Source organism: Camelina sativa, chromosome 15 (genome assembly GCF_030686135.1).
Source record: "Camelina sativa cultivar CO46 ecotype springtype chromosome 15, ASM3068613v1".
Lineage (NCBI taxonomy): Eukaryota > Viridiplantae > Streptophyta > Magnoliopsida > Brassicales > Brassicaceae > Camelina > Camelina sativa.
The window spans coordinates 24,852,459-24,874,398 of NC_141894.1; the positions used below are offsets into that span (position 1 = coordinate 24,852,459).

A 21,940-nucleotide genomic window follows, 5' to 3' on the forward strand; every position below is an offset into this window, starting at 1 on the left:
TAATATGATAATTTAAGTGTTTCACAAAATAAACTCATATATAAAAATGAGAGGTGAAGTATAATGATAATTAACAAATTAATATGTTAAGTTAGATATCAAAAGATTTATTTGATGAATAATTTAACAAAAGAAATTAATATGGTAAGTTAGATAATATCAAATGATTCTTTAGAATATTCTCTTTAAGATTTTGCGGGAATAAATTAAGGTTGAATCCAATATTTAAATTGTAATCAATAAATCTATAACCTATTTGTAATCAACTTATTAAAATTATATAGTCTACAAAACAATGTTGTATACTTCCGTTTTATTATACCCTACAAAAATTATATAGTCTACAAAACAGTGTTGTGCACTTCCATTTTAATAAAACTCAATGTACACAACTTTTTTTTTGTAGACTATATAATTTTATAAGTTGGTTATAAAATAAGTTATCGATTAAATCTAGGTTGGTTACAAAAAAAAGGTTATAGATTAATTGGTCAATCCGTGGGCTATATGGATACACTTAAGAATATCCCAAAGAATCCTCTTAAAGACAATATTCCAATGATTTATAAAATTTTTAAAATAAATTCTTTAGTATTCCATGTATTGTTACAAGATATATACTGTTAAACATTTATATATACGGTTAGGCATAAAAAAATAAAATCTTGGCAATTGATCACACTTAATCGTGATTTCCGATATATTATTGTAATTGAAAATAAAATCTTACCTAAGCACGGGTCATATAAAAAAACTTTCACCAAACATGTTCAAAAATTAAAATAAAAACAAACAACAAACATAACTATTTCTCATACATAAAATTACAAAATTTAAAATAAAACTTATAAAATAGGTATTTTTTTCAAGTCATCCTATTTAGCATATGATTTTATTGTATAATGTTTTATCCAAAAAAACTTTTAAAAACAATTATATAAATTACATTTATTCTAAAATTATAATATAAATAAAAAGAATTTCAACCCGTGCTCTAGCACGGATCCTAATCTATAATAAAACTCAATGTACATAATTTCTTTTATATTATTTTCCTGATTATCAATGATAAAAAAAAAGTTATTACAAAATAATATAATGTAAGAAAAAAAGAAAATGTTATTTGGGCTGTAATATTTTTTAGTAAATAAATGAAGAATTTAGTTTACTTGGAGAAGTGGAGAGAGAGAGAGTCCCGTCTCTCAGCACCTACGGCAAACGCAGCCACTTGTTTTCTTCAAAACCTTGTAATAAATAAAAAAAACCCTACACATTTTTGTAACGCTCTTGTCCTAACAACTTCAATCGCAGTCATGAGCGCTGCTGCGACTACAAGACACACCTCGTGGATGGTGGCTACCGCGGTTGCCGCCGTGGAAGCTCGTTGGAACTATCCTCTCCGTTTATTCAACAAAGATGTCAAGGCTCGTCTACGTGCCATCGCTGTCACTTCACGTCCACCTCCTTCTTCTTCTGATGATGATGTCGTAAGAGACAATAGTCATCCTATGCCTAAATCTGATGCTTCGATGGAGAGAGTTATGGGCCTTAGCTGCTTTGGCCCAACCACTGTTCGATTCTAGATCTCTTTTGTCGTATGTGATTTTTTTTCATTTTTTTCACTGTTTTCTTGAATTTTTTGCATCTAATTTTCTCTGTTGATAATTCTTGTAATTTCTCAGAAAAATTATTGATAATTCTTGTGGTAGTCTAAGTCCATGAATCGCAAATCATTTAGTTTGGTATTTGATAATTGAGGCAAATCACTCTCTTTTACAACATTCTCCCGAGAAGAGAGATACACCAAATCATTATAAAAAAAAAAATGGTTTTGGTTTAGAAAGATAAATTACCATTGATAATATAAACATATATTTTAGAAGAATGAAAAAAATAGTAATAATAATAGACATAGTTTTGAGCAAGTTTTATTTAATTTATTTTTGTTTTTGTTTTTGTTAGCGTCTAAAGTAAGATGATGAAGAGATTAGTGGCGTGAAGGCGACTAAGAGTTTGCTTCTTCTTCTTTAGCTTGTAGTTGCTTTGTTTCAGCATTTGACACTTTTTTGTTTATCAAAGGCTCTATCATTTGCTCTAAGTCATCCAAGTCTTGCGTGACTTTTTCCACCTGCATATTTAAATTTTGACTTCTCTAATCACAATCAAAAGTTTTGATATGTTGACCCGAAAAACAAAAAAAAAGGGACCCCTACAGCATATGTTGAAAATTTAGTTCGATTTTATAAATTTCATTTATCAGTTTGAATGATAAAGTGTACCTTGTGAAGGAAATCTTGGGTTAGATGTGCTTCATGAGCAGCAACTTCTGAAATGTGTTCCAGAACCAAAGCTACTTGTTTCATTTTACTTTTCTCGGGTAGTTTCTCTGCCATTTCTTCAGCCATTTGGTCGGTCGCTGTCGCCACTTTCTCCACCATTTCTGCTACAGCCTCTATCCCTTCTACAACCAACTCCGCCTCTCCTACATCACATCAGTCCAATTTATGGCAAACACAAGAAAAATAAGCCTATATATATATAAAGTAAAAGAGCTATGAGTAATGCATAGAAGAATACTGAGATATTACTAGATTCGTTACCTTCGATACGTTTCAGTTTCTGTATCCTTTTGTTGTTCCAGAAAGATAACACTAAGGAAATCGCTGAACCTATAACCCATCTCCCCCTGCCAGTTATTCTCCAAATTAGTCCCTTATGCATTGATCAAGATTGAATAATCTAATGCAAATTGGTTCCTACGTATATCATAAGCTACCCTATTGTTCCATTCGATGTGTATAGAGAGAAAGAAAGCGAGAGGGGAATTACCAAGAAGGAAAGTTAAACCACTGGTTTGGAGAAGAAGGTTGCATCTTGGAGTCGTTGGAAACATTACTAAAGTATCTCCCCGCATTAACCGGATTTGATAACTTGACACCTTGTGGACACATCTGGTTATGATAGTCTCTCCCAAATCGAATAATCGCCGGATATGGATTCATAGACGTCTTCCTCTCGACGTTGTTGTATATTTGTAAGACCTCCGCAAGGCCCTGCCTATACACCGCAAAACCTCCACTCTGCATTCTCCGAGTCAGATACATTTTCAAACCGTTTTCTTGAAATCAAGATTCTGAAATTTTCATAGACACAACTTCAATTATATATACACAGTTATGTTTTTATTTTGTGTGTGATATTGGTGAAGCGTATGCTTAAGATAAAAGGCTTTTACGTGTAGTAACGCTTGGGGATAGATGTTGAACACGCCAAGAAATGTGGTTGTCTTTTTTTTTTTTCTTCTATTAATATATTTGTTTATACTCTCTTATCTGTATTAACTTTTTTGAAGTTACATTTTTGAATAATTATATTTTCCGGATATTTACGAAAACTTCACATCGTAAATATCTATGAATAATTGTATTTTTCAGATAGAGCCATAAAGGTTATACTTTTCTTTGTTTGGTTAAAAAGTACAAATTAAAAAGACGACAATTTGTTTGCACTTGCAGCTATAGATTTGTTTGGTTTTGGTTCCAGTAACGTGCGTTGAAAAGGAACTCTAGTGCATTCTAACTGAGGAGAATTCATCTTTTTCATTTTTCCCTATTTTGTAATTCATAAAACCACTGTTGGTAGAAATTCATCCAAAAACAATTATACTATATAAGTTGAAAATGACTATATTTCAATTTTCTTCTCAAAATAATAACCAATCAAAAAATTAGATTAAATCATCATTAATTGGATATATAATAGATATTAAATAATTTATTATTAAATTTTAAGATAAATGCTTTTTATCAATTATTAAAAGAAAAGTTGTAGCTAATTAATTAAATCTTGCAACGATGCATTTGGCTTGTGGTTGTTGTTACTTTATATCTTTGGAACTTATTAATCAAATATAAAAACAAATGAAAGGTTTATATTAATAAAGACTAAACCATCAATATTCGATCAGAAAATGGAAATAAAATTTGCCAAACAAATCTAACAACAATTTTGGATTACTCTAGAAAATAATTTACCAATTTTAGAGTTTTATTTTTGTACATATAAGCTTTTTGTGTGTTTGTGTGTTTACATGTAAAATTTTTAATACAAAACAATAGAACTTGTGAAAAGCCCCCTTGGCCCCCAGTGGTTATTTGGTTTATCATTTATTATTTATCATCATCGACACCACTATAATCATAATTGAATACTTAAAATGGTTTCTTTATATAGGTTATTTCTTTAAAAAAATTATTTTTAATTTTAACTACTAAAATTTACAAAGTATTAACATGTAAAATTTATTTTGAAAAAAAAAATAAAAAACATATGCATGGTCATGCCTTCAGTTACAAAGTTCACCATTGTGTTGAAGAAAACATCTTAAGAAATAACGAAGATATCTTAAACCTCACATAATATGCAGTTTACTTTTTTCGCGATTCAGTTTTTTGTTTATAGGAATCTAATAAAATAGAATGTACATTTTAATTTTCATAGAATATAGAGAAAAAATTGAAGAATGTTTTCTAACAATTTTAGAACATGAAGAATTATATTCTAATTTTTGTAGAACAAAGAGTAAAATATAGAATATGTATTAGTATTCTAATTACAATAGAACATAAATAACTTCTACATTTTATAAAACATATAGAATGTGTAGAATACATTATTTAAATTATGTAGAACATGTACAATATATATATATTACATATTCTAAACTCATAAAGTGTATTCTAAACTTTATAGATCATATTTTATCCATCTAAAATGGCAATAAAAACAACATATTTTTGACGTTATATGGATTTTCATGTCTTATTCATTATTTTCCTAGGAATTTATCTTAATGGTTTTTTGAAAAAAATGACTAAATAACCTGTAAATGGTAATTGAAAAAGAGTTGACATTTGTTAATAGAATCATCAATGCATCAATGTTTAGATATTTATTTTTTATTTCCAATATTCCATTTTGATGGTATTTTGAAAAATATCTCCTTTTTTTTTTCTTACGACTTGGATTAAATTGTCAAATACGCAAGTATCATCACTGCCAACATAAATAGAAAAATTTGCATCTACACCTACTTTCATACAAAGTAATATCACTTACACCCACTTTATGCTACACATATCATATAACAATAAACCTCTAACTAAATTTCTTATAACTATACAAAAGAAAAAAAGAAAAGAAAAAAAACTCACACATCTTCTTCTTCATCGTTTTTCTTTATCTATCTTTCTCTCCCCAATTCAATTCTAGGGGTTTTACGAATGGCAATAACCCATGTGAAAACGTCACTGACACCGTTGACCACCGTGGGATCGCCGCCATAAGATCTAGTACCGGTCGATTAAGAGCCACCAGGTTCATCATCGTTAAGCCTTTGAGATCGGGAGCTGCTTCTCTTTCTGTTTACAACACTAATTCTGAAATTTGTGAGAACACTTTTTGGACTTGTAGGTGCAAACATGGCGGAGAGGTTTCCTTACTATGGAATCAAATCAAACCTAATAAGCTATTTGACCGGACTACTTGGTCAATCCACGGCGGCAACCGCCACTAACGTCACCAACGCTTGGTCTGGAATCACTTGGTCAATTTACGGTGGCATTCACCGCTAATACGAGCGATCATAGCAGTACTGAGATTCCTTTTCTTAAGACAACAAAACAAAGTTGTATTTAATTTTCTAAATTCAGTTATTTCGAGGGGTTAATGACCACATGGTCATAGTTTAGTGGATGTGCTTGACTAGTCTATAGAACTGTAATTCATGTGGTTATCCAAGATATGTGATCTATAGACTATAGGTAACATTAAGAAGAATTAAGAAGTGTAATTCATGTGGTTATCCAAGATATGTTCACTCATTTTATCCTAGGTTTTGTTCTTCAAAATCTTTTGGGATTGCATGAGATGAGTATTCCTTTGTTGATTGATGTCTTTAACTTGTTGTATAGTCTTGAAGTCTTCATTTCTTGGTCTTGAAGTCTTTTGTTGACAGTTGAACTGTTACATAATTGGGTTTTTGTCTTCATGTTTATAAAATTAACTTAGGAGTAAGGTTTTGCATAGGAGTGTAAACCATTTTTTTTGAATAGATATGTTTTGGAATGGATCGTCGTCTTGCGTATTGTTTTCTTGTGTTATATCATCTTCGTCGTCCTAGGAGGATTAATTCATCGCAATTGTTTCGAGGTGTTTCTTGAGCTTTTCTTTGTCTCTACTTTTCTTGGTTCCTGAGGAGGAAGTTGTTGATTCTGTAGGACTTGGTGGTTTATGAGGCGAAGTTTTTGTTTGAATAGGTGGTAATGTAGCTATGGACTGCTTTATTTGTTGATGTGTCTGAATCCATTTTCCCAAGTTGGATAAGGAGCAGCAGTCAAGGTTGTATTTGTCCCACCACTTGATTCTGAACTCGCGGACTAGTGAATATGGCATGTCTGGTAAGAAGGGTACAAAGTTGTAGTGCCAAGATAGTATCCAGGGTATTCCTACATCTATGTGGAAGGCTATTTTAGGTAGAGGACCGATGGGTTGGTGTTTTTCGTGTTTAGTATAGTAGGGTAGTAAAGCTTTGGGTATTTGGGGAGGATATATGTCATCGGTTGGGCCGAACCAATACCACCATTCGTAGAGCCATCCTGGTATTGTCTTGGGGCAATGAAAGTCGAACGAGAGGAACTAAGAGTGATCATAGGTTCGTAAATAAAGGGTATAGAGAAAGGCTTTTTGGTAATCTGTGTAGGTAAATCTTGGAATATAGAACCCCGGGATGGAGAATTCTTTTGCGGTGTGGAGGTTAATAAACCCGAGATCTTGGGGATTGCATACTTTGAGGATTTTACAGGTGGAGTAGGAAATGAGGTTTTGGTCAATTTTTGTTGGTATAGTGGGTTATTTCTATTGATTTGGTGTCTACGAGAATAAATTCGTAGAATGTATGGTTTTTTTTGTGAGGTTATTAGTAAGGTATTGGCTTTCCTCATAAAATATGCAGTTGATATATTGGGTTAGGTCTTTAAGGGATATTGGTTTGGTAAATGAGGTTGTAATAAGGTGTTGGTGTTGTGGTTTAAGGAAGTAAGACGATTTGGTCTGTGTTTTTTTTTGTGAGGAGGATGGAATGAATATTTTTTGTGGCTGGGGATTGACGGCTTTTGCATAGGATAAAGGAGGAAATTCCGCTAAGGCAGATAATTGGTTACTAGTGGTTAATTGTTTCCCTTGTAAATGTGGTTGATTTTGACGTAGTCTGATGCACTCATAGGTTTCTTTTGTGTTTCACTCATTTTGGTGATCCTGAGATTTTCCCTATAAATACTCCCTTGTTAGAATATCAGGTAAGAAATTATTTTCTCCCTTTATATATTGTATATCAAAGTCAAAAACAGATAGAATAGCTTGCCATTTAGCAAATATTTGTTTAGAAACTAAGTTTTTAACGTCCTTTTGTAAAACATTTTGGCCGATTTGCAATTGACATGTGTTACTCCTCTTTCTTTCTCAGTCCGGGCAAAGATATTTTGGATTCAGACACATCAACAAATAAAGCAGTCCATAGCTACAGTATCCCGAGCATTACCACCTATTCAAACAAAAAATTCGCCTCTTAAACCACCAAGTCCTACAGAATCAACAACTTCATCCTCCGGAACCAAGAAAGGTAGAGGAAAAGAAAAGCTCAATAAATTCCTCGAAACAATTGCGATGCAAATATCCTCCAAGGACGACAAAGATGATATAACACAAGACAACAATACACAAGACGACGATCCATTCTAAAACATATCTATTCAAAAAAACTAAAAAAATATATTTACTCTCAAATAAATCCTGCTTGTATTTGTACTATAATTGTATATTTAGTATATTATCTTGTAGAAGAAAGAGGCAACATTTTCCACCGACTCCATCAAGACTCCATTTTTCAAGGCAACATGAAGACAAAAACCCAATTATGTAACAGTTCAACTGTCAACAAAAGACTTCAAGACCAAGAAATGAAGACTTCAACACTATACAACAAGACAAAGACATCAATCAACAAAGGATTACTCATCTCATGCAATCCCAAAAATAGGACATGTCTACAATAACATACGCAACTTCACACAGGTTTGTATAAATAAAAACGAGAAAGTATTAGGAAAGGGTAGAGTGTTTTTAGCGATCCTTCACAAATTCCCTACACATCATACTCTCTAGTTTTCATAATTTTGTTTTCAAAGCTTGTATCTATACTCGTGTAATTCATATCAAGTTTAATAAAGTAAGTTTTAATCATCCCACTTGTCTATATTTTGAGTTACTCGTTTTATTTAAAGTCTTATAATAATAGTTATACAACAACGTACGGAAACAGACTATAAGTGTTGTCTAAAGATTCCTAATCCATCTCTAACTCTTGTAATTAGTCAACTACATTGGATTGTGACAAAACCCAGGATAAAATATAGTTAGCATCATTCAACACTTATACCTCTCTTCAAACCATTAACAAAATCCAGATAGTATGATACAGTGTCTAAGTGACACTGTAACAAAGCAACAAAGCAAGAGGTGAGGCAATTTGGTGATAAGACATTAGATATAACAAATTATAAGACTGATGATTTACCGTGCACTAGGTGTATATTCCACCAAATTGGAGATAAGATATTTCGTTTCTTCCCTTTTACAGTGGTTGAGCCCGAGTTTATTCCGACAGACATATGCATCCTTTGATTTTCCAAACGGATGCTCACCCAGAGTTAAGGAATAAAACAGAATGCAACCAAAGCTAAAGACATCCACTTTTGAAGTTTCTGAAGTTTTAACACAAGACTCTAACTTCCTCAAATTATTGTTTGCTTGAAAACGTGTATCATAATGACCTGTACAAAGAGATAAGTTAGCATATTCAACAAAACAAATTAATTTATAGATTCATCAAAAAAAATTAACTTACTTATTTTTTCATCTTTAGATTATGGGTCGAGGATAATAGGTTCGGTGTAGGTCGTACAGAAATTAGCAATCTTTGCCGTGATAGCTTTTTTTTCCACACATTATGACTATGTTCTATGTGTTCAAATCTCGATGCATAAAAACCATCTTATGCAAGTGATTCAAACCTTTAGCAACGTCCTCCATCAACTTCAACATAAGAGGATAGATGTCTTTTGGTATGGTCATACCGGTATTGGCGATATAATCTTGAAGAGGTTTTGGAAAGGGTATTTGACGTCTTGTGTTCAGGTTTCGAAAGCATTTCACAAGCTTTTCTAGCGTGAAACACCAACGCTCTTCGGAATTGTAGTAAAATCCATCATCCTTATCGAAAGTGACCCAATCGAGAATGTTATCGTGTTTATCGCAGTCCTCCATGATATTGTATTCTCTTTCAGATTTGTTGAGGTTCTCAGTAGACAACGTCCTCCGCTTTACCATCACTTTTTTCCCGGGATCGTAAAACCCTAGGCATGAGTCAAACTGTTTGCCTTCTTCCACTACGTGTGGCGAAACACAAAGCTTTCCAATCCTCTTCCATTGTTTTTGTGCTTGATCGTAAGACGTTGAGAACATGTCCACAAGATGTGATGAACTTTAACCCTGCACCAATGAAACAGATTATCATCATCAATTAATAAAACATAGACGAGGGTCATCTACTCTCAAGCCAATATGTAAATGTGTTACTAAAGATGATGGAAAATGACTCCCATACAGTTGATAAACCAATAATAATCATCAACTAGAGCATTATCAATTCAACACAAGTATCATAGAACCCACACAGTTGATAAACCAATAATCATCACAAAATAGAGCATTATCAATTCACCACAAGTATAATAGAACCCATATAGTTGATAAACCAATAATCATCATCAGCTATAGCACTATCAATTCACCATAAGTATCATAGAACCCATAAAATTAATAAACCAAATGCATTATCAATAATTCACTACAAGTATCATAGAACCCGAGATGGTCACCTTCTCCAGTTCCAACTCATGCTACACATTAGATAAACCAAACATACGCATGTTAAAAGGTATAACTGATTGTCGAAAACCAAAAAAGGTATGACCTTTGGAGCTTAAACAAAAAGCAATCACTACAGAAAGAAGGTTCCTTTAATGACATTGGAGGATTTTGAACTTGCATTTGATAAACCAAACATACGCATGTTAAAAGGTATAATCTTTGGGGGTTAAACAAAAAGCAATCACTACAGAAAGAAGGGTCCTTTAATGACATTGGAGGATTTTGAACTTGCATTTGATAAACCAAACATTCGCATGTTAAAAGGTATAACCATTGGGGTTTAAACAAAAGACAATCACAACAGAAAGAATGTTCCTTTAATGACATAGGAGACTCTTGAACTTGCCAAAGTTGAGAAATTTCAAAAAATCCTAAAATGTGTCTACTTTTTTAAAAAAATAACTCATTTAAATTAGATTTGACTACAAAGAAAATAAAGAAGTGTAGAGAGATAGAAACATCACTAACTTGTTGTCTTTGGTTTTTTGTCTTTGGTTTTCAGATTGGCACACAAGAATCAAAGAAAACAGAGAAGAAGGAAAAACTCTCTCGTTTCTCACTTATTCGCCAGCACTTCTCGTTTCTCTGAAGTAGGAAGAAGGAAAAGTTTCTCTTTTTTGCCCGTACGTTCTCACATGCCAACACTTTCTCCTCTTCTTACGATGTAAAACAACAAGTGCATGCGAGTTTGAGTTTTCGAGTCGGGTCGGATCGGGTATTCGGTTGTTTTAAAATTGTGTTGAGGATAACCCGAAACAAAATTTCAGAGATCCTTCACAAATTCCCTACACATCATACTCTCTAGTTTTCATAATTTTGTTTTCAATGCTTGTATCTATACTCGTGTATTTCATATCAAATTTAATAAAGTAAATTTTAATCATCCCACTTGTCTATATTTTGAATTACTCGTTTTATTTAAAGTCTTATAATTATAGTTATACAACAACGTATGTAAACGAACTATAAGTGTTGTCTAAAGATTCCTAATCCATCTCTAACTCTTGTAATTAGTCAACTACACTGGATTGTGACAAAACACAAGATAAAATATAGTTACCATACGTTCAACACTTATACCTCTCTCCAAACCATTAACAAAACCTAGATAGTATGATAAAGTGTCTAAGTGACACTGTAACAAAGCAACAAAGCAAGAGGTCAAGAAATTCGGTGATAAGGCTTTAGATATAACAAATCATAAGACTGATGATTTACCATGCAGTAGGTGTATATTCCACCAACTTGGAGATAAGATATTTAGCTTCTTCACTTTTACAGTGGTTGAGCGCGAGTTTATTCCAACAGACATATGCATCATTTGCTTCTCCAAACGGATGCTCACCCAGAGTTAAGGAATAAAACAGAATGCAACCAAAGCTAAAGACATCCACTTTTGAAGTTTCTGAAGTTTTAACACAAGACTCTAACTTCCTCAAATTATTGTTTGCAATTGTTCTGCAAAACCTGTATCATAATGACATGTACAAAGAGATAAGTTAGCATATTCAACAAAACAAATTAATTTATAGATTCATCAAAACAAATTAACTTACTTATTATTTCATCTTTAGATTTTGGGTCGACGATGATAGGTTCGGTGCAGGTGGTACAAAAATTAGCAATCTTTGCCGTGATAGATTTTTTTCCACACATTATGACTATGTTTTGTGGGTTCAAATCTCGATGCATAAAACCCATCTTATGCAAGTGATTCAAACATTTAGCAACGTCCTCCATCAACTTCAACAAAAGAGGATAGATGTCTTTTAGTATGGTCATACCGGTATTGGTGATATAATCTTGACGAGGTATTAGAAAGGGTATTTGACGACTTGTGTTCAGGTTTCGAAAGCATTTCACAAGCTTTTCTAGCGTGAAACACCAACGCTCTTCGGAAGTGTAGTAAAATCCATCATCCTTATCGAAAGTGACCCAATCGAGAATGTTATTGTGTTTATCGTAGTCCTCCATGATACTGTATTCTCTTTCGGATTTGTTGAGGTTCTCAGTAGACAACGTCCTCCGCTTGACCATCACTTTTTTCCTGGGGTCGTAACAACAAACTATCAACTATTAATACCGCCCTTTAATGCAATCTCACCACCTCTCTTTAAACCATTAACAAAACCCAGATAGTATGATATTGTGGCTAAGTGACACTGTAACAAAGCAACAAAGAAAGAGTTCAAGCAATTTGGTGATAAAGCTTTAGATATAACAAATCATAAGACAGATGATTTATCGTGCACTAGGTGTAACTATTTTGTCAAAATGGGTATAGGTGTTATCTAAACACTCCTAATCCATCTCAAACTCTTATAGTTATTCAAATACATTGATTTGTGACACATTTTGACCCTAAAATCACTAACAAAGCCATTTACTGCTTCTAAGCAAAGTTTTGTTGGTTTTAGCTTGTTTTCTTGGTTTTAGCCTGTTTTGGATAAAATGGGTATAAGTGTTGTCTAAACACTCCTAATCCATCTCTAACTCTTATAATTAGTCATATACATTTATTTGTGACACATTTTGACCCTAAAATCACTAACAAAGTTGTTTACTGCTTCTAAGTAAAGTTATGTCGGTTTTAGCCTGTTTTGGGACGAAATGGGTATAAGTGTTGTCTAAAGATTCCTAATCCATCTCTAATTCTTATAATTAGTCAAATACATTGGATTGTGACACATTTTGACTCTAGAAACACTAACAAAGCCTTTTACTGCATCAAAGCAAAGTTTTATCGGTTTTAGCCTGTTTTGGACAAAAATGGTAGAAGTGTTGTCTAAACACTTCCAATCCATCTCTAACTATTATAATTAGTCAAATACATTGATTTGTGACATATTTTGACCCTAGAAACACTAATAAAGCTGTTTACCGCTTCTAAGCAATGTTGTGTCGGTTTTAGCCTGTTTTGGAATGAAATGGGTATAAGTGTTGTCTAAAGCCTCCTAATCCATCTATAACTCTTATAATTAGTCATATACTTTGGATTGGGACACATTTTGACTCTAAAAGCACTAACAAAACCGTTTACTGCTTCGAAGCAAAGTTTGTCGGTTTAACCTGTTTTCTCGATTTTAGCCTGTTTTGGGATGAAATGAATGAATTTTGTAAGGCTTAGTTGTTGTTCTAGTGAATTTTGTAAAGCTAATATTTCTTTAAAAAGCTATACAATCTATTAGAAAGAGAAACAAAAAAAAAACTCTGGAAAGAGAGAGAGAATAGAGAAAAAAATAATTTGTTAGATTAAATGTAAGCCATCATATCTAAATTATTAATTAAAATCGTATAGTCCAAATTATAGTGAGTTTTCTATTTTTGGTTTTTAAGTTTAAGGGTAAAGTTGTCCAAAATTAATGTGAGTAAATGTAAAAATAGTCCAAAAAATATACCGATAGCAGGAAATATGTCAAAGTGAGAGAACTGCTTAAAAAATTAGGTGTATATGCAAATCACTCAAATAAATAAGGGTCCATTTCGTAACACTAAAGAAGCAGAAGGGTTCTTTTAGGAAATTTTCGTAATCCCGGACCAGACCAGGTCTTACTCCATGTCCCATTAGCGTCTCCGATTGGATTGTTTAAGTTAAAAAAAAAAATTGGGAAAACGAAGAAGCCAAGAGATGGCGGACGAGAAGGTTAAAGATGAAGCGATGCAGATAATGGGAATGTTTCAGATTCTTCCGAGACTCGTCGTCTTTGATCTCGACTACACTCTCTGGCCTTTTTACTGGTACCCTTTCTTTTGTCTTTTCTTCATTCCAATTCCATCCCCAATTTTTTTTGTGGAACTTGTTTCGTTTTGTCAAACTGGTAATAAGTTGTATGAATCGGAGAAAAAGTAAGAGTTTTAAAGAAGAGTGTGAATTGATCGATCACACAGTTTGTTTTTGATACTGCTTTGGAAGAAGTTAAAATTAGTTTCAAATGTTTTTTTTTTTTATGTTATGGATTTTGTGTGACTCGTTCGTTTCAGCGAATGCCTTTCGAAACGCGAAATGCCGTCTCTGTATCCACAAGCAAAAGGTATACTGAGTGCTCTGAAAGAAAAGGGAATTGAAATGGCTATTGCTTCCAGATCTCCTACTTCTGATATTGCTAACACATTTCTTGATAAACTCAACATTAAGCCCATGTTTGTCGCCAAGGTTAGTTTCATTCATCTCCTTTTGTGTCTCTCTTCTCTTCTTCTTCGATGTGGTTCATTGTGTTAGCCGCCGAATCATTGTCTAGTGATGTTTCTTCAGACTTACCTCACGTGTGTTGTTAGATAAGTGTCCGTCTGGTACCACATTTGATATCTGCATCGTAGTTCAAACCGTATTGGGAAGGAATAGGAGGAAGTTGTTGTTGATATCTGTCTGGCATAGGGTAATTAATAATACTTCTGGGATTGTTTTAGGAAATTTACTCAAGTTGGACTCACAAGACGGAACACTTTCAGAAGATTCACACAAGGACGGGAGTGCCTTTTACTGCCATGCTCTTCTTCGATGATGAGGACAGAAACATCAAATCAGTTAAGACAAACTACTACTTTGTGGCCAGTTTTGAACTTTATGTCGCGAGGTAGGGACTTTTTTCTTTACTATGTGCGTGCACTAAGATTGAATCTTTGGTGTGTGTGTGTGAATAAAAAAACAGGTTTCGAAAATGGGAGTGACAAGCATCTTGGTGGGTAATGGAGTTACGCTTGGAGCATTCAGACAGGGGCTTACTGAATTTACTCAAAATCATAACACTATCGAGAAGAATAAACAGGTTTGGCGCGACAAGTATTCTGGAAAGCCTGCTTCATCAGAGACAAACAAAGACTGAGACATTCGTTTCCGTCCATCAGACACCCCAATATTCTTGAGTGTTGTTGTATTTATTTCACATTATTAACTACAAATGAGTTACATGGGTACCTCGAGATCTGTATTGAAGTCTGAAAATATCCTTCTCAAAGATTACTTTGGCTGTTATGCTATCTGGCTAAGCAAACTGATTTATTCGGCTTTCACTTTTTTTTTAAAAAAAAAAAAAAAAACATATGCTTGTTCCTGAAGATATACATTCTCTCAACTTCTTTGGACAGAAGCTAGCAACAAGCTCGTTGTTGTTAAATGTTAAATGTTTTTTTTTTTCTTTCGTGACCCCCACTACTTTGATGTATTGAAGAATAATGGTATGAAGAGTGAAATTAGGAATTTTGATTATTTTTCTCGGCTCCGAGAAACAAATATAAGTTGTATCTTCTAATAAGCTAATAATACCCTCAACAACAAAACCTTTGTTAATCATGTATTTCACTATACCTCCCCCACGCACAACCGATTTCAGGGGGAGAGAACAAATCTTTTCCATCACCAAATGAATGAGAAATGCGTGCAAATCAGAACCGTCCGTTCCCATTAGTTTCTGTCCTTGATCTTCTTGTACCCGGCAACTCCTCATGTTTCCCTTCAGAACCAATTCTGTAACCTCTCTCAACTGATTCCGCTTCTAAGGGCAGCTCGTCTAATGTCTGTTTTTAACCCATATCAATTAGACACATTTTAACAAGTTTAAATTGCATTTTCTTCAAGGCAAACCCTTTGAACTTACCCGATTAGCCTGCTGAAGAATGCGAAGAGTCTCCTGCGTGCGTTTCCTCTTTATCGCTAACTCATCCGGCTCTTTCAACAATTCTTCAATCAAGTTCTCCCTGCCCCATCCACCAGATTTTTTAGTTCATTAAAAAAAAAAGACTATTCACAAAATCAGATGAGACACATGATTTCTTTCATCACCTGTAAAGCTTCTCGATGAAAACATTGTGCAGCTCACGTTTCGAGTAATTTACCTGTGTATATTATCAATTACATAAAATAGTTACAACTCCCCTCACAGCTGAGTTACTTAAGGTGGAGTAGAAGATCGACAGACACTATTAGTTACAAGTGTCATCAATGAACGTTGCTTGACAGTTGAAATTTTTTAAAAACTTTGAAGATCTCAAGTAATACCACAATGTGAATATTTTTATAAGGGGGAGGAGAGACTAACCAGAAAATGCATGATTGCTTTTGGGACCAAGTCCTCAACATTCTTCCTTACAATGTCATAGTAGGATTTCAATAATAGCTTTGTTATCTGAATCTCAACTGACTCCTGTTCTGAATGATTTTCAGATGACCTCAACACAGTTGGAGGCTTCAAAAACCAAACATTTATGAGGTGAATAGGTAGTAAATAATTATACTGTATTGGGAAAGTATGAGGAGCTTGAGAAGGCACAAGATATTATACCTCCTTCAAATAGATTGTTGACAAGTTCTGATACATAGCTTGAGCAGCTTCGCTGAATGTTCTGTTTAGTAAGTTGTTTTTAGCAGCTGCCTGAACATCACTCCCCCGAAACATTGATGCTAAACCAGTCCAGGTGTTTCCTACACAGAGCATTGGGTTCTTCAACAAATAAAGACCAGACATGTATGCTCGTATGTAAGTCATACCTTGACAATGAATTCTATCATTTCAGTCACAAATCGTCTGAGAACTACATATATTCATTTAACTATGCATACATGAAACGCTGAAAAATGAATGTAATAACATTTACCAGCTGGTCCGGATTTTTCAGCATCTGCTGCAGCTAGAACACCCTGTGAAAAAATGTTATGGAAATATGTTATATGGTTTAAGAAGTCTTTAGCCTGGATCTTTGTACTCTCTTCATGGGCTTTCGGAAGCAGGAGTCAGACTATAAATGTAACAGAGTCAAATACACACATAACATAAACAAAAAATGACATACCTGATCAGTGACGTTTCCATTAGCTTGCCGGCCGAGAAAAGATCGGGTTTTTATTTGACTCGCAGAAGACGCTGCCTTCTCAGGCTCCACTGTATCCTGTTTAGTCAAAAGGAACATGTAAAAAAAATAAGCGTACTATTCACAAAGAGAAACACATAAGCAATATTAATGCTTTGCTAAGACAATTGCCCACCTTTGGCCGCGTAACAGGATGCGAAATCCTAGAAGATTTTACTTGTTGCATTGCAAGCTCCACAGCTTTGGTTCCCCCAATAAAATTTGGGTGTGAGGTATTTATGTAATCCATCTGCAAATGGTAAGCTTAAAAATTAAACCGAATTTCCAGCATTCACAACCAGCATCATTCAGAATCCAAATTTAAAAGAGGCTCTATTCAGTAAAATTGAGTAATCGATTATCTCAAACTTAATGCCCCTGCTACTCCACCCGCATGACAGGAAAAACAAAAATCAGTATATAGTTTAGATATCTCAGCATATTTAACATAACTGGTCATGCAATCAGTATTGCGTGGAGCTTAAATTCTTCATGCATACCTCCATTTCAAGAAGATCTCGGATCATTGCTTGTGAAGGTTCAAGACCTTCTCGCAGAAAGTTCCCAATAACCTCGTCCATGCGCTTTTGCAGGACAGGAAACCGCTGTAACTCAGTCATCATACACTGATGACTAATCTGTAGAGAAATTTTCTATTTAAAATTCAAGATCAAGTAAATTTAACAGTAAGTATAATAACGTAGCACATGATAAATCACACCTTTATTAGCTCATCATAAATGAACCTAGCACACTGAAGGCTGGGATCTAATAAACGGGATATTTGCCTCCTGACAAGAACTTCAAATGGAACCTATGCAGAAGAGAATGAAAACAAGAGATACTTATCAGAGTAGCTAAAAAGTAGAAAGCTCAAGCAATTTAAGTATGTGGAAAGTACTGATAAGCAGGACTTGGGGATAAAGACCTACATCTGGAACAAATAATGCAGATCTGGGACCAGTTGCATTTTGTATTGCAGTCCGAATATCCTCATCTGTTAAGTCTTCACACGGATCAACCTCCTTCAGAAGCAAAGTGATGAAAACAAATAGGTTAAGTTCTAAAATCCGTACCAAGTAGCACTAAGCCACTGACAAAATTAGTAGCTACAGAAATGTAAAAGATCACTATATAGCAGAGATATAGATCAATTTCAAGCGATAGCAGATCAGATGCTTCGAAAGATGCAGGGAATTGAACAAACACAAAACACTGATTATTTTTCTAACTGAAGTAACTTTACTCGTAAAAAACTGCATACATGGCACGCTTCCAAGAGCTTAAAACCTGAAACGAACTGTCTGCCTTCTAGGTCAATAATCACACTAATTATACTAAGATATCCACACAGAATTAATGGTTTACGAATCAATTAATTATCTTATAAATAGAAAGTCACCCATACGTGTATATGTTTTATGTCGATAGCAACAAAATGAACCTCCAATTGAAGACCACAAGTAATACCCTAAATTAAATTAAATTATGATGACATCACCTAACTAAGATATAGCTTAATGCACAAACTTGGAACAACAAAACAAAAGGCATCTAATAACTGAGATGAGGATCGAGGGAAAACTAGAAAAATGTACAAACAAACCTCTAAGCTCTTTACAAAGACTGATTGGAAGATGTAGAGAATTCTTGCTCCACCGGAAAGCTCAGATGTAGACATTTCTTTACTTTTCCCTTCCAGGGTTGAGGAGTATGCTGTTATGAAGAATTAAACCGTGATAAGGACCAATACCAACCTAAGAAACTAACATTTGTCGCCTAAACAGAAAGAGAACCCATCTTCAGATATTACCTTCACAGTATTTTGTAAGAAAACTGAGGAGAAGAGCTCCTTGACCACCCTACGAATTTCAAAACAATACACACCCAGAGAATGCTATAAGTTAAATAGCCACAGTGATAAACTTATATGTTTAAATGACATATTATGAGGCAAGTATATATTAGAAGCAAATGTAACTGGAAAGCATTTCTAGCTACAAAATAAGAAATGTCTAGTAATTGTGCCAGACACCTTTCTCTACATATCTGAACACGTTCAAACACTAACTATATAAATTATTCATATCTCGTTCTACTCAAAAATAAGTAGCTAAAACTGGCTGAAAAACACATACCCTGGACTCTCTTATATCCCCATAGCTCTCATACTCCTTTGCTGTAGCAAACAATGCACTGTTGATACGCGACTTTAAAGTAGGAAGCATTGCCTTGATGTGTTGGACAAGGATCTGCAAAAAAATGGAAAAGGGACTAGCTCCCATTAGACAGCTTCTAATATTACAGATAACAGAAACCTATGGAAAGCCATCTCTAGAAAAGGAGAATTTAATTCACAGAAAGAGCATCCACCATATGAAAATGAAATCAACAACCATAATGAGCATATGTTGCCGATTTTTCTTATACAGTGAGGAGAAGCAACATAGTATCCTAAAGTTCCTAACTCCTTCTATATGATATGGCACAATCAGACTACGTATGGTTAGGAAACATGATATAAAAGCCAATTTACTGTCAATTAGAAAAACGAGACCTAGAAAGTGTATCTCTTATGGAGCTTGTGTCTTGACCGCATAATAAGATAATCATAACAAGGAAATTTGAAGATCGACTGCAGATAATACCTGATTTAATTTCTTTGCTAGTTGAGGAACACCCAAACGATCAGTGAGACCGCTGTAAGCCTGTTTAGTTAGAAAAAAAAAAAAAAATCTATATAATATAAGCAAAAGTAAATAATTAGGTGTCCGATTTTCAGCAGTGGACAGCTATACCAATAATCCCGTATCAGAACAGTCAAAGTAACACTGAGAAAGTAAATAGAAAGAATGAAGCAGTCTTACAGGACGACTAAGAAAGAACTTTTCCTCTGCAATAAGAGCATCCTTGATGCTACGGTTCATCAAAATATCCTGTTAAGGAAATCAATACCCAAATAAATTCTTTTGTTGGGTAAAGTGCAGAGGCGACGGATAGTATAATTTGGTAACAACGAACACATATTAATTAAAGGTAAAATATATAAGGTAAAAGAGGAGTCGACGAGGTATAATGATAGCACAAAATAAGCTCATTATGATAGAACAACAACAATATGCATCATATTGTAAATGTTTTATGAAAACAGGGTTTACCTCCTGACTACGATTTACAACTCCCACATATCCAAGTCGAAGAGGAATTGTTTTTCCAAGAAGGTGATTCCGAGCATCAGTACCTCTGTCCATAATATCCAACTGAATCATAGAGAAAATAGAGCAGCCATGAGAAATAGAGTAGTTTGCCATCACAGCTAAGTCTTAAAACAAGAAACTTATGAAGAGAGAAACCACCACACCTTTGTGATTACACCAATGGTTCTATGACCTGAGGACAGGAAAATTCATATGCAAAAGCGAAAGGTGAATAGTTCTGTATACAATGAAATGAATAAAATTCGCAGTTGACTTGATGATCGTTACCAAAAACTTACCATCAGGATCAGCATTTCCAGCGATTTGCAAGGCGTCTGAGTTGGCTAAATCGGAATTAGCAGGGGTAACAGCAAGTATCAAGCAGCTAGGGTTCTTAATGTAAGACAAGATCATGGTTCTTATACGAGCTTCAATATCAGATGGCTGATCACCAACAGGAACCTTAGTGATACCAGGAAGATCCACAAGAGAGATATCCAAAACATTAGGGGAAGATATTTTCAAACGAATTGGATTATCTGATACGCCTTTGTTCTCTCCTGATATTCTATTAGTCTCAGCCTACACAAACAATTTAAACCATCATCAAAACTGATCTGTGACAAAGAAGCTACACGAACCACTTGGAACAAGAGAATGAATGAGAATATATATAAACCTCAATCTCACGGCGAATCTCGGAGAAATCGTAGATACGTTTAGCAGGATTGTGGTGAAGAAACTCGCCCCACTCATCATCGGATCCACCTTCGGAGCGAGGTTTCGTCTGAAGGAGCTGGAGAACGAGAGGTCGTCGCGTGCAGATATCATTACCGCGAGGAAGAAAATCACGGCCGACGAGTGCTTCGAGGACGCTGGATTTGCCGCTGCTTTGGCTCCCGACGACGGCTACTTGCGGGAGCTGGATCGTCGATTTGCTTCCTAGCTGAGCGAATATGTCTTGAAGCTTGTTCACAATCGGAATCACGGAGGAGCCTAGTGGCGTGACGGCGGAGGCCGAGGGCGACGGAGGAAGATCGTCTACGGACATTAAGTAGGATTTGGAAAAGAGGGCTTAGGGTTTTGAGAAGATTTGTTGCAAGAGAGGTTCGTGATGAAGAAGAAGAAGAAGAAACTCTTTTGAGAGTTAAAATCAGAGTTTAAATTGAATCTTTTTTAGGTTGGGTCAAATCTGTTTAGTGATATATCTCCGCAATTGTAAAAACATTAATATTTTCTATCGGTTTTTCTTAAATATTTTCAACTAAATTTAATTAATATTGGTTGTTTGGTCCCAAAAAAAAAAAACATTTAACATTGGTAATTTTTAGTATCAACAATACATACTTTGTATTCATCTTCTTAAGCGGAATGAGTATAATTTGAAGTGTTCAAATAGAAAATTTTCAAAAAAAAATTTTGAACAAAAGAAAATTTCATCTTAATATTAGTATTATTGACAAGGTGATTTGGTGTTGTAACACTTAACCACCCATAGAATCCCCTTTATAACAAAAGGAAAGTACGCAACATTATTTTGGTAGACTTTATAATTTTAATAAATAATTACAAATAGGTTATAAATAGGTTATAAATAAATTCATATATTAATTGTAACAAATAAAACTTTAATTGTAACCGAAAATCTTAAACGGGTTATTCCAAATTGATAGTTCAGGGATATTCCAAACTTTATTTTCGGAAGATCACGTATATGGTTCCAAATAACTAGAATCACAATATTACCAATTTATTTTCCATAATTTTATTGATAAACCACATCAATCAAAAAGTTATTAAAGGGATAAAAATATACTCTCAATCATAAAAAAGGAATCAAATCTCGCTAATTT

At 34.2% G+C, this 21,940-nt stretch overlaps 5 protein-coding genes and 1 pseudogene across 6 annotated transcripts; 2 read left to right on the top strand and 4 right to left on the bottom strand.

The window, feature by feature from the left end:
* The first annotated feature begins 1,247 nt into the window (after positions 1-1,247).
* Positions 1,248-1,763, top strand: LOC147927065 (uncharacterized). The gene has a single exon (XM_087486746.1). The coding sequence runs from the start codon at positions 1,314-1,316 to the stop codon at positions 1,581-1,583; it is 270 nt and encodes an 89-aa protein (XP_087342872.1). The 5' UTR covers positions 1,248-1,313; the 3' UTR covers positions 1,584-1,763.
* On the bottom strand, positions 1,720-3,280 carry LOC104747296 (uncharacterized). The gene is made up of 4 exons (XM_010468911.3): positions 2,830-3,280; positions 2,601-2,686; positions 2,280-2,482; positions 1,720-2,128 (listed from the first exon to the last, which is right to left on the bottom strand). Exons 1-4 carry the CDS (start codon positions 3,102-3,104, stop codon positions 2,006-2,008), a joined length of 687 nt encoding a protein of 228 aa, XP_010467213.2. The 5' UTR covers positions 3,105-3,280; the 3' UTR covers positions 1,720-2,005.
* A 5,348-nt stretch (positions 3,281-8,628) lies between these two features.
* LOC147927066 (inactive serine/threonine-protein kinase/endoribonuclease IRE1-like) lies at positions 8,629-9,444 on the bottom strand (annotated as a pseudogene).
* Positions 9,445-9,481: 37 nt separating this feature from the next.
* Positions 9,482-12,084, bottom strand: LOC147927067 (inactive serine/threonine-protein kinase/endoribonuclease IRE1-like). The gene is made up of 5 exons (XM_087487285.1): positions 11,600-12,084; positions 11,266-11,514; positions 9,839-9,896; positions 9,694-9,748; positions 9,482-9,606 (listed from the first exon to the last, which is right to left on the bottom strand). Exons 1-5 carry the CDS (start codon positions 12,082-12,084, stop codon positions 9,482-9,484), a joined length of 972 nt encoding a protein of 323 aa, XP_087343411.1.
* Positions 12,085-13,519: 1,435 nt separating this feature from the next.
* Positions 13,520-15,253, top strand: LOC104747297 (uncharacterized). The gene is made up of 4 exons (XM_010468912.3): positions 13,520-13,785; positions 14,029-14,200; positions 14,455-14,571; positions 14,697-15,253. The coding sequence occupies exons 1-4, from the start codon at positions 13,676-13,678 to the stop codon at positions 14,868-14,870; spliced, it is 573 nt and encodes a 190-aa protein (XP_010467214.1). The 5' UTR covers positions 13,520-13,675; the 3' UTR covers positions 14,871-15,253.
* On the bottom strand, positions 15,226-21,558 carry LOC104747298 (dynamin-related protein 3B). Of its 2 annotated transcripts, none has more exons than XM_087488239.1 (20): positions 20,767-21,558; positions 20,387-20,669; positions 20,252-20,280; positions 20,049-20,150; positions 19,758-19,826; positions 19,539-19,598; positions 19,029-19,142; positions 18,704-18,752; positions 18,497-18,606; positions 17,823-17,915; positions 17,612-17,704; positions 17,391-17,528; positions 17,027-17,140; positions 16,834-16,929; positions 16,639-16,681; positions 16,326-16,465; positions 16,083-16,229; positions 15,827-15,879; positions 15,642-15,741; positions 15,226-15,561 (listed from the first exon to the last, which is right to left on the bottom strand). In XM_087488239.1, exons 1-20 carry the CDS (start codon positions 21,136-21,138, stop codon positions 15,430-15,432), a joined length of 2,337 nt encoding a protein of 778 aa, XP_087344365.1. In that variant the 5' UTR covers positions 21,139-21,558; the 3' UTR covers positions 15,226-15,429. The 2 variants fall into 2 exon arrangements, with proteins under 2 accessions (XP_087344365.1, XP_087344366.1); XM_087488240.1 differs by having other exon boundaries at positions 19,539-19,590; positions 20,767-21,254.
* Positions 21,559-21,940: the final 382 nt, after the last annotated feature.